This window comes from Sycon ciliatum, chromosome 8 (genome assembly GCF_964019385.1).
Source record: "Sycon ciliatum chromosome 8, ocSycCili1.1, whole genome shotgun sequence".
In the NCBI taxonomy this organism is placed as follows: domain Eukaryota; kingdom Metazoa; phylum Porifera; class Calcarea; order Leucosolenida; family Sycettidae; genus Sycon; species Sycon ciliatum.
The window spans coordinates 6,589,428-6,601,927 of NC_088650.1; the positions used below are offsets into that span (position 1 = coordinate 6,589,428).

At 49.8% G+C, this 12,500-nt stretch overlaps 1 protein-coding gene across 1 annotated transcript in view; it reads right to left on the reverse strand.

The window, feature by feature from the left end:
* Positions 1 to 12,500, reverse strand: part of LOC135823049 (uncharacterized) — a gene marked incomplete in the record, with an annotated part of 80,345 nt that overhangs the window by 38,703 nt on the left and 29,142 nt on the right. The window contains 4 exon segments of the mRNA XM_065335879.1: positions 2,812 to 2,891; positions 4,315 to 4,564; positions 9,472 to 9,545; positions 10,236 to 10,521. Coding sequence (XP_065191951.1) covers positions 2,812 to 2,891; positions 4,315 to 4,564; positions 9,472 to 9,545; positions 10,236 to 10,521 — 690 coding nt within the window.

Consider the following 12,500-nt stretch of genomic DNA (forward strand, 5'->3'; position numbering starts at 1 on the left):
AGCCGAAAATTTTGGAAATTTAGATCCCAGATCAGTGTATATTATTGATTCACGGGGTGACCTGGGGCAAAAAGTGGTACGGTCAATACCGTAGTGATCGTACCGTTTCCAACGCCCCTGCCCTGGCGCGGTCTGTGAAGGCTTTTAAAGCAAGCTGCCCTGCAACCACTATACTTCAGCAGGTCTATCAAAATGTTGGAAATTGTGAACATGCAAACCATAGCACTCAGATACACTAGACGTCTGGACTGATGTCTACTGTATGTTCACGCATCCGTTCTCGAAAAACACTTTAACGGCCACCGTAGTCGTAGGCGAGTTCCACTGCACCACAATACACACGGTCACAGTACTGTGGGTCGCCGAAGATCTGGTGTGTGTGTGTGTGTGTGTGTGTGTGTGCGCGTGCGTGCGTGAGTGCGTGCGTGTGTGGAGTCAGTCTGCCAGACTAGACCGTTCATATCTTCATGTATTACAGGGCATAGATTAACGGCCGGACATCGGACATTTTCCGGCCATTTTCGGCCGCTGACCGGACGTTTTCAATTTCACCCGACATAGTGTCCGGTCAAAAAAGGAAAAAAGAGCAGCGACCTTTCGACCTTTTATGCAGAGTTGGGCTTTCTTCGGAGCTTCGTGCCAACTGCGACTTGCATATCGCACAACTAACAGTAAAGCCTAGTTCACATTCGACGCAACGCCGACGGTACGGGACGTAAGGCTTGTCGGGAGGGCTGGGGTGAGCTGTAAAATCCTGTACGATTCGTACGACACGACATGCAGCAGTCGTTGCGACGTTCAACGTCGAACGGCGCGAGTCATAAGACACGGTCCGTGACGGGGTGGCTTTCGGACCTAATTTCTCGTTTTTCGGGACTTCTTTTCAATTATTTCTCCTTGAAAGAAGCGGAATCAAGTTCACAATATAAGTTTTTCATGAAGACCAAAAAAATTAGCCCTGAAAGTTGTGGCATTCAAATAATAGCCCCAGGAAATGATAGAATAGTTTGTCTGTCACGCTTCTGAACTATCCCTAAATACAATAAGTGACATGAGATCTTATGTTGCTAAAATTCAACTCAAGTCGTGCTAGCCATTCTGTGAGTTATCATGGGAAGCGCAGTGTTCGAAATGCTAAAAATTTTCAAGTACGAATCGGGAGTAGTCGGCGCACGACGCCGTCTCCTGTTCACACTCGAATTGCAGCTGTTTTGTACGCTTGCGTCCCGGTCTACGCCCGTCTACGGTATGAAAAGTTGGATCGATCCAACTCTTCCCGTCACTTCCCGATCTGTACGGTAGTACGGTTGCGTTCCCGTTCCTGGTGTTCACATTAGGGAGGTTCTGCTATACGTGAAACGTAGAGAAATCACGTAGAGAGCAGGTATCTGGGTTAGAGTCTACGGCTTCGCTTGTTTTTTCTCCAGATTTCTACGCGGAGATGGGGTTCTCTACGTTGCGGCACACGCAGAGAAAATGCGTACGGATTTGCTGGGTATCGATCAAGTGCATGCAGAAAACTGCCAAATATGGAAGGGGAAATTCCCAGTACACATGCCACGTGACTTCTCTAGGTGAAACGTAGAGCAGAACAGCATTTCTTTACGTTACGGGAACGCGAAGAAAGTTCGCGTGATTCTTTGCGTCGCGTTCCCAAAACGTAGAGCAGAACCTCCCTATTGGACGCCGTCAGACCGTCCCGTCGCTTCCCGTCGATCCTTACGTCGCGTCCCGTCGCGCCCCGTCGAATGTGAACTAGGCTTAACACATCTACACCGTGGCCTTAGGCGTAGACTTCACCGTATTTACTTGATCCGCCTGTAGCAACGCGGTTGCTACAGTCAATTCACACTTTCGACCTTTGCCACATGGTGTCGACTTCGCACTGGAATCGATGGGTTGAACTGCAGTGCTGTTGTTCGCTCTTGAGAGGAAGATGTCATCTTTTATTTTTCACTCTTTCACTGACCAGGAATGCAGATAGTCTTTTAGAATGTCTTCTGGAAAGCGAAAGGGAGATTTAGTCTTTTAGAGGACTTGCCGCCGGGCAAAAAGTCCGTGGTGTGAAGGCCGCTACTTGCGATAAGTGGATCTCGGACAACGATGCCTTCCGCCTGGCTGATTTATGACCGGCAGAAGAACGATCGGCTGTTAGCAGAATGTTTGAAGTGTTCCGTGTGCATCAAGTTTGTAGACAGAGTCCGCAGTTGTAAAAACGTCAGCGAAGCTTTCATAACCGGATCCAAGAACCTGAGAACATCAGCGTTCAAGGATCATGCTGGAACGGAGATGCATAAACGAGCAATGAATCGTTTCCACAGGCAAGAGTGTCCCGCTCGAAACGCCCTCGAATTCGCTCCAATTGCGAAGGCACTGTGCAAGATGGACGATGGTGCTGCCGCTATTGCACGACTCAAATTCGAACTGACTTACCTTCTCTGCAAGGAGCATATCGCGTTCGCAAAATTCGAGTCGTAATGTGTGAGATACGTCCACATAATGAGTCATTGTGAATATACTTCAGTACTACTAAAAAAATAGAAGAAGAAACACCCTGAAAATGTGTTGTGGAAAATGTCCGGGCATGTCCGGACAGATTTCGAAACGGAAGGACATCTGTCCGAGCTAAATGAAATCCTTAAGCTATGCCCTGTATTACAACCCATGGGCAGTTGAGTCACCGTGTATACATTGGTATGCTGCGCTTGGTAAAATTCTAGCCTGTTCGTTTTTGTTCTGTTCTACGGCACTACAATACTAGTACACACAAGTAGTAACTGTTGATCTTAAACTCGCTATTCTCATACTCACTGTGAACAGTCGCTTGGGAGCAGCAACTGCACCAATCTCCTGCAAGTAGGACCTCCAGTTGAAATCAGCGCTAGATCGGCCTATTTGTAGAACACACATGGGCGCACACATGCACGTGCACACACACACACACACATGTGCACACACACACACACACACATGTGCACACACACACACACACATACCTCAGACCTCAGACATGCCCATCGCGGAAGCGATGATAGCGAATAGCTATGTTAGACATAGCAACTATTGCTGGGATTACACCATTCAACAGCTTGCAAGAAAAGGAAAGAGAAGGGAGAACTCAGTACAGTATACTGGACTTTCCATACAACAGGTAAAAGAGCAGGGGAACACTGTGCGCATGTATGTGTGTGTGTGTGTGTGTGTGTGTGTGTGTGTGTGTGTGTGTGTGTGTGTGTGTGTGTGTGTGTGTGTGTGTGTGTGTGTGTGTGTGTGTGTGTAAGTGTGTGTGTGTGAGTGTGTGTGTGTGTGAGTGTGTGTGTGTGTGTGTGTGTGTGTGTGTGTGTGTGTGTGTGTGTGAGTGTGTGAGTGTGTGAGTGTGTGAGTGTGTGAGTGTGTGAGTGTGTGTGTGTGTGTGTGTGTGTGTGTGTATGTGTGTGTGTGTGTGTGTGTGTGTGTGTGTGTGTGTGTGTGTGTGTGTGTGTGTGTGTGTAAGTGTGTGTGTGTGAGTGTGTGTGTGTGAGTGTGTGTGTGTGTGTGTGTGTGTGTGAGTGTGTGTGTGTGTGTGTGTGTGTGTGTGTGTGTGTGTGTGTGTGTGTGTGTGTGAGTGTGTGAGTGTGTGTGTGTGTGTGTGTGTGTGTGTGTGTGTGTGTGTGTGTGTGTGTGTGTGTGTGTGTGAGTGTGTGAGTGTGTGAGTGTGTGAGTGTGTGAGTGTGTGAGTGTGTGAGTGTGTGTGTGTGTGTGTGTGTGTGTGTGTGTGTGTGTGTGTGTGTGTGTGTGTGTGTGTGTGTGTGTGTGTGTGAGTGTGTGTGTGTATGTGTGTATGTGTGCGTGCATGCGTGTGAGTGTGTGTCTGTGCATGAATCCGTGGATGTGTGTGTGAGTGCATACAGCAGAACAATTTTTCCCATTGGGAGGCTTCGCGGGATGACCGACACAAACACATTGTTAGCATGTCAAAATGCTTTAAAACTAGGCCTGAAACGAACCCCAATAGAGGAGAACGAAACATTCTGACGAACTGCACGCTTCGTTTGACGAAATCGCGAACTATTTTTAACAAATAAAGCCCCCACAAATGTCCACAGACCGGCAAGAGTCAAAGACTGAAAGTCACTGACATAGCACATAACTTAACATGTACATGTACATGTAAGACGAAAAATGATGACCGGTTGGCAGCTGGAAATGAGTTTTCAACCGCCCAGCTGTGATTTCAACCGGTCAAAAACTGGTTCGAGCGGCTCTGGCGGAATTACTGGACTCCGGATAAGAGAGATTTGAGTGCAGTATACTGATTAACAGGGCAGAGCTCACCTTTCGGCGGCTGTAGTTGAAAGCCGAAGCGGTCACACCAGCCAACAGGGTGGATATCGTCCGAGTCCGGACTGCACCAGTAGTCGTACTTCTCCGACCAGCCGTCAAACGCAATCAGCATGCTGCTGCCCTCCACACCGGAAATCCTGGCCACGCACATCATATGCGGGTTCAGGCGGTCGCGCGCCTCTAGCCTCATGCCGGGGGAGAAGCGGCTAGAGCGCGGGGTCATGCCGAGGGTTTGCTGCACCTGCGAACAGCGAACGGCACAGCAAGATAGGCGTACATATTACACAATGGAACTCCGATAAGACTGCATTTTCCGGAGTATACGCATCGCCCAGATTTTTTCGTCACGAACTACAGACATCTACGCTGTATTTCGCAGTTCATTTGAAAGTGTGGTTAGTTTTCCAAGGTACACTCATACCTCGGTTATCCGGACTTCGAAGTTACGGGCACTTCGGTCTACCGGGCACTATTTGGGCGGGTTTCAGGGGAAATATTACTACTCTTTTGTCACTTTTCGTAGAAATATTGACGTCATATGCCATATCGATGGCCTTTTCCCCATCAAGATGTATATGATTCGGAGTTATGGGCACCCTCGAAGTTACGGGCAGTGTCCGGTCCCGAAGCGCCCGGATAAGAGAGGTATGAGTGTACTTCTTAACCAAGCATATTTCAGTATGGACCAATACACCCGTGCTGTGGACAATATCCATACTAACAAGAGTACATAACCCAAGAGTGTGCAACTCCAGCTATGGGGTCTGCGACGGCAGAACTTCACATCACGTGATGAACCCGTGCACTCTAGTGCATGATAGATACTGGGTTGTACGCAGCCCAGCTTTGGGTACAACTCTCTTGTGGTCACTTTGCACTGTTTGCCAGCATAACCTTTTGAACCATGTCACGTGATGTGAAGTTCTGCCGTCGCAGCACAGCATAGAGGTTGTGCAGGCAGTTGCACACTCTTGGTTATGTACTCTTGATACTAAGCAGGAGCATATCGTATCAGAGCACTAGTATGTACTAAGTGAGTCTCTACTGCATTCCATATCGGTGTTGCATGATTATGTGCATGTATGACATGGAGTCGCAGCAAAGACAGTGACAGGGACAGTAAACTGCTGAAACGTATAGTTGGTTGCACGCATGCATACATCACGGCTGTTACGCAGTGGACATCTAACAAGATGGCGGCGAAAAGTTTGAAATCGCTGCGGATTTACTGAAATCCTTACGACTTAGTACAAAATGTATAGAATTATATAATTTCGCCGGATTTAGTACTTTCTTTCGGTAAAGTCGGTCTAAACCCAAATATTTTTTGAAACGACAAGGAAGTAAGAACAGAAGTCTTGCTGTCGAAAACATCAAGAAGAAGAATTATTATTGGAGGAAGTAGAAGTGAACAGTTAGACCTTACCTCTCTGGCTTTGCGTGTAGTCAGTGTTATGGCGGACTGGCTGGTTGATCTGCCTGCGATGGAGCAGTCCGCTGCCTCGATCGAACTTTGGGCCGTTGATCTGCAACGTCTGGCAGGGTGCATACGAGGTGTTGTTCTGCAACAGCATGCAGGCGCTCAAGCTCGCCGGGAATGGAACCGTATCTCTTCTCGAGCAGGTTGAACTCGGCGTGAATTCCTTCCGCGCCCTGTTCCGACAGTAGACCAAGCCCGACGTGCACTCTCCGCATCAGCGGCACAGTGTGTTCCTCAAGGAGGTGCAGCTTTGGAGTGATGTGACCTAAGCCTCTCTCCACCACCTCGCTCCGACATTTCTGTAAGAACGAGGCAATGGAGAGCTCCAATTGCTGCAGTTCCTCTCTCCACATTTGTTGCAATGGCTGAAGGAAGATCTGCACGCTGCGTACTGGCTGAACAGGGACTTGTACCGCTCACTGACTACTTGAGCGTCATTCCGCAGAGCTGGGCACCGATCTCCAATGACAATTGCTGGGGCCTCAGTGATAGCTGTGATCACGGCGGGCTTGAGGGCACGGTGGATATGGTTCCCTACGAAAGCACCGCCGTGATAGGCCTGCCGATGGATAATGTTCTTCTGCAGTACTGGCTCTATGGACGCTTCGCACGGGCCGAGAACATCCTTGCTGCGGCGCAACTTGGCCAGTTCGTCTTCAGCAATCTTCAGCTGCGAGCTACACTGCTCTGTGTCGGCCTGTGCTTGCTCAACCTCCCGTTGTAGCACGCCGGCGAGTGCTTCTATCGCCATGCCCTGTTGCTGGCCAAACAAGACGATGAAGTGCAGATGATTCTCCAGAGCGGTGGCTTTCGCTGTTGCTTCCGAGAACGCTGTTTTGCAGCCAGACAACTTGTGATTTGCAGTTGACAAGGCTCTAAACCGTCCACTGTCTTGCTCTTCAGCGTCGCATTGTTCTGCAAGCTGCATGTCCAGAAGACGGACCTCGCGTGTGAATACATCAAAGATCCACGGGAATACACCGAGGTCTAGGTGCAGCACCGGAATGATGGCGCTCGCAACGGGCACTGGCAATAGGACTGGTCGGATGGTGTTGTTATACAGCTTTGCCTTTGACAGCAGAGTACCTGCGCTAGTAAACTGTGCATAGTCCTCCACCATCTTCTCTAAGGACCGTGCTCCATACTGTACGTCGCGGTTCGCTGGTGGGACCTGCATGTCTTTCTTCGTGCACAAGCAATGGAGGCAAGGCCTTACGCCACTGGAACCCGACAAGCCGTAGTTCATGGTTTGGTACTCGTAATCACCAAACAGATAAGGCACAATGGTCTTGCCTTTCCATTTCTGGCCCTGTAGCTCTGCAATTTGGTTCCGATACATTGAGAGTGCAGTTTCCAGGTTTGCCGGCAAGTCCTTCTCTGCAAACACGCAGATTGGCACAGTGTTGGCGAGTGAGTTTGGATGCATGGTGTTGGCGATTTGCATCACGAATTTAAATGTTGTCTTACCATGGTCACCGCCCAGCTTGACCCATATCTCCGTTTCTGGGATGGCGCCATCATGCCATGTCAGCTTGCTGCCGCTGTCAAGTATGTCGAGGTAGTGGATAATGATGTCGGTTAGGTTTGGAAAGTAGACAGCTGCAGCAAGTGACAACTCGCCAGTCCGCTTGACAAAGGGGAGCTGCTTCACTGTGTATTTCGGCAAGGCGGTGGCTATGAATGAGCGAATGCTTCTCTCCGATTCAAGCTGAACTCCGAAGGAGCGGAGCCATCTGCGCAGCTTCCGGAGTTGCGCCCAAGGAAGGCTTAGATCGGCCTTGATGGCAAGGGCAGTGCCTGACGGTGGTTTGATGCTGGTAGCGCCAAGTCCAGCAACGCCATGCCGTGTTGCATCTGCTGTGGTGCAAACTGTCTCTGTGATGCGCTCCATTTCCAGCGACCGTCGTTTCAGCGTCCTGGCTGATGCCTCCTCCGGCTGCTTGCTGCCAACTCTTGTTCGCATGAAAACTTGCGGTCTTCCTTGGCTGCTGGTTTTCACTTCCAGCCTCCCATCTTCTGCTTTGGCGGACACAAGGTGACAGGTCAGTCTGTCACTCACATCGCCCCGTAGCTTTGATGGTGACGCTGCTAAGATCTCCTCCACTGTTGCAGCTTTGGTTGCAGTACGAATGGGCGTTCCTGAGGATGTGGATGGATTGAACGGACATGATGTGACATGACCTCGTAATTCATGGAGGCGAACGGTTGCTGGGCAACCCGACAATGCTGGTTCATGGAAGTCACAGTGTACACCCCACTTGCTAACCATATTGCACACTAGCTTGCATGGCTTCTGCAGTGTCGCCAGTGCCATTGGCTGTCTGCATACTGGACATGTATTGTGACTCTTCATCCACGTGTGCACGCATGTTGAGCAGAATATATTTTCACAGCATTTGGCTTGAACTGCTCCATTTACCACTTGCAAACATATCATGCATTCCTGCACAGCTCCACTGTCAATAAACCGCTCTTTCTCTAATGCTGCTTCAGCCCGATACATAGGCGCTGCGTGCGCCGAAATCTCGTCCAAAGTAACTGCGGATGTTTGACTATCAGTGGTGTGTGCTACTGTGTTGGTGTCACCGCTGCTACTGCTGCTGGTGCGTCTTTGCTGAGAGCTAGGACTGCCTTCTGGCAGTTCTGCTGATGTTGATGCCGTTGATGTCTGTCGTTTTGCCGCTTGGCCACGCAGTTCACTGACGGCTTTCCGTTTCGGTGGACGGCCGCCCTTGGCTCGTACAGCATCACTCTTACATACGGCACAGTTAGATCTCGTATGTGGTTGCCATGTAACTGGGCCATTGCAGCCCCCACTACAATACTTATATGTGTCATCTCTCATTGAACGTGCAATAGCAAATTGACAAAGTGAGCACATGTACTGGGGATGCACGTCAGGGGAATCTTTGGAAACATCAATTTTAAAAACTTTGGCGATCTCTTCAACATAATTCTTCACCGGATATGGAGTTTTGTGACTAGCACTGGCAAGTTTTTGGCCACCAATGCGACACACGGATTCAAGAATACTCGAGTGGTGCTCCATCGCAGAGCAGAAAGCAACAAACAAGGCAAAAATGTCGATGCGCGATCGAGACTTCCTTTGCACGATCTGCGACAAGAGCGCGATTTTCGAGCTATAGAAGGTCTCTAGGGCCACCAAAAACACAGCAAGCAGCTGCGAAAACTCGGAGCCGGGATGTAGGCAGCAATGAAAGTAGAGCAGTTTTGGGAATCGAAAGAACAAAGGACGTGGAGGCGACATGGCGACAGAAACCTGTCGCCTCTTGGGAAAGACGATCCAAAAGGCATCAATGCGTTCCTTGAAGCTTCCCCTGGACGAAAATCGCGGTTGTATGGTAAACCGTGTCGATGGGAGACGATGGGAGCCAAAATGGCCTGGATACCAACGTGAAAAATGCAATTCTCAGCTATTGTCTGGGGGCCGTCGCGTTCAAAAATTCAAAAAGTTTCAAAAAAAATGACGCCATTTTGAATGTCCGATTTTGTGATCTACGTAACAGCCGTGACATGCGGACACACACACACATACACACACAAACACCCACACACACCTACACACATACACACACACACACACACATACACACACACACACACACACACACACACACACACACACACACACACGGTCGTACACGTACCGTAAAGGCCTCGAAAGGCACGGCGACATAGTCATGTTTATACAAGTACTCCACCCAGGACTTAAACTCCAAATCTGGGCAAAGGAGAAATGCAGCCAAAGCAAACAATCAGAAATAGTTTTGGAATACTCTAATTTCAGAAATTTTAGGTACTCAATATTTTCGGTATGAATGCAAAAGGCCAGGTTTGGTGAATAGAAATTTAGGCACAGAGAAGCAGTTCCCAACTGGATTATGTGTGTTAGTGTTTGTTCGGTGTATTGAAATTTTAGGCACGAAACAGACGCACCGAAAGCACCGAAAATAAAAGTACACCGAAAATTTGTGAAATTACAGTAGTTCAGGATTGCCAAAAAAAACGGAACAAATCTTATTGCATCTATCACGGATGGACCAAGCTAGTGCTGTAACAATATGAGACAACCTCGATTAGAATGCTCCTTGCACCAGTAGACAGTCAGGTGCTTACATCGGCACTGTATGTCCACGGATACAAGTCACACCGTTTGAAATAGACTCAAAGATCAAAGAAGCAAGTGAAACTTTACAATCGACTGAGGAAGACAGATAGACAGACAGACAGACAGACAGACAGACAGACAGACAGACAGACAGACAGACAGACAGACAGACAGACAGACAGACAGACAGACAGACAGGCAGGCAGACAGACAGACAGACACACAGACACACAGGCACACAGGCACACAGACACACAGACACAGCACAACAACGCAACAGTGCAGTACACCACTACCACTCACCTTTGGGCGGATGCAGGCTGACACCGTTGGCATGGCACCAGCCAATCGGGTGGATATCAGGATCGGCCGCACTACACCAATAGTCATACGTTGATGACCAGCCGTCGAAGTTGATCTGAATTCGTTGGTCACGAGCACTCACGTCGATTACATTCGCCGCACACACCATGCTTGGATTCTGCTTGTCCTTGGCCTCCAGTCGCATGCCTCGTGCAAACAGGAACGGTGGCTTGACACCGGACGATGCCCTCAGGTGATCACGGAACATGCCGCCCGTTTGGGACGACTGCAGTGGCATTCGGTTGTGCACATAAACACATACACACACACACACACAAATGTACACACACGCACACACACACAACACATGTACACGCGAGCGCGAGAGCGCACACACACACACACACACACACACACACACACACACACACACACACACATGGACGCGCGCGTGCGCACACACACACACACACACGCACCTTAGGCCTAAGACTCCCATGATGGCGATGCTATAGCGGAAGCCAGAGCAACTTGTGCTGAACAATTGACAGACACTATTCAGCCTGGTCTACACAAACCGTTTTTGAAGAGTTTTATTTTTATTTCTGCCAGTGAATCCCTACTTTTGTTCTTTTCAAAATGTAAAATGTTGGTTTGCGTTGCGCAAACCGTAGTTAACCAGCACGACACGGGCCGCGCCCCCGCAGGGGAATATTCCCGCTAGATGACTTTAGGTGACCTTATGCACTCCGCCGTGCCGCCGCAGCCGACTTGCGCATCCGCATTCGAGTCGCACTCACGTACGACATCGCGCACAAGCCACCCTTCGCCTGGCGGATGCATCCGTAGACGGCTCATCTACTGCTGGCTGGTGTAATTGTTGCCAGCTGTCTGCTTTGCTGCAAGAGCTCGCCACGCAATTTTGTTTTCGAACTATTCTTCAACATTTAGTATGGCTTTTTCAGCAGCCCAGAGGGACTCTATCGCTGAGATCGTGGCTGCCAGCGTTGCAGCAGCACTTGGCAACAGCATGTGGCCCAAGAAGCCATCGACAAAATAAAACGGATCCAGTATGTCAATATTGCTTGTCTGCTGCCCCCAAAGCCGGGACCAGCCACCGAACCAACCCCTAAGAGATTCCGGGTAGATGACGACGGAGCACTGGCAGTCTGCGCCGCTCCAAAACGGAAAATCGAAAACTTGGCTACGTGGATCGAGGCATGGTCCCTTTTCAGCCTGATTGCCATAGGCGCACACCACCTATGTGCCGAAGCCCTGATGATTCACCAATTCCGAATCATCCAGGCCGCCGGCAAGTACCGCTTCGCAGCAGTTGTCGAATTTGACACCAGGGCGCGGCAAGCGCTGTCGAAAGATTTGTCCCGGTCACTGGCAGACTTGGACACTGAGCTATACACAACCTGCTTTACCGGGCAGGCACTCCCCTTTTGCAACACCTGCAAGAGGCTGGGGCACCTGACTGCCTCCTGCACAACGCAGCCCTTTCGGAGCAGGCCGAAGGAGCAAGGTGTCAGCTCCAGCGCAAAACCTGTCAGGCTACGCGTGCACGCCAAATGCCGTATCAACGTCAACATTAAAATCGAGTTCGACGAGGTGGCAGAGTCTGCGAACAGTGTCACCTGTACTACATGTCCCAGGAAGAGGCCCAGAGCGGTAGATGATACGGAGTCCGACTGAATGATGAAGGTTCGAACGGTATGCTTCTCTCTCTCTTTCTCTCTATCTCTCTATCTCTCTCTCTCTCTTTCTCTCTCTCTCTCTCTTCTCTCTCTCTCTCTCTCTCTCTCTCTCTCTCTCTCTCTCTCTCTCTCTCTCTCTCTCTCTCTCTCTCTCTCTCTCTCTCATTTATCAGATCCAAATTAATATACTACTAGATGAGATCAGATGTCAATCGTAGGCTACATTGTTTTCAGATAGTATAGATATTGAACTGTGTAACATTCCTTCAGGTGTTCGACAACCTGGGTGTCCCCACTGCGGTTGGCACCGACAAGGTAGTGGGTCCATCCACGTGCGTCACCGTGCTGGGCATCGAGATTGACTGGGCCACCGGGGAACTCTGCCTTCCCACTGACAAGCTCCGCTCGCTGCAACATCTGCTGCAGTCATGGTCCACCCGCCACACCGCCTCACGGCGGGAGCTCCAATCGCTAGTGGGCCACCTGTCTTTCGCAGCAAAGGTTGTTCCTGCTGGACGCACCTTTACTAGACGGCTCATCGATGCATGCACTTCCGCTCACGGTT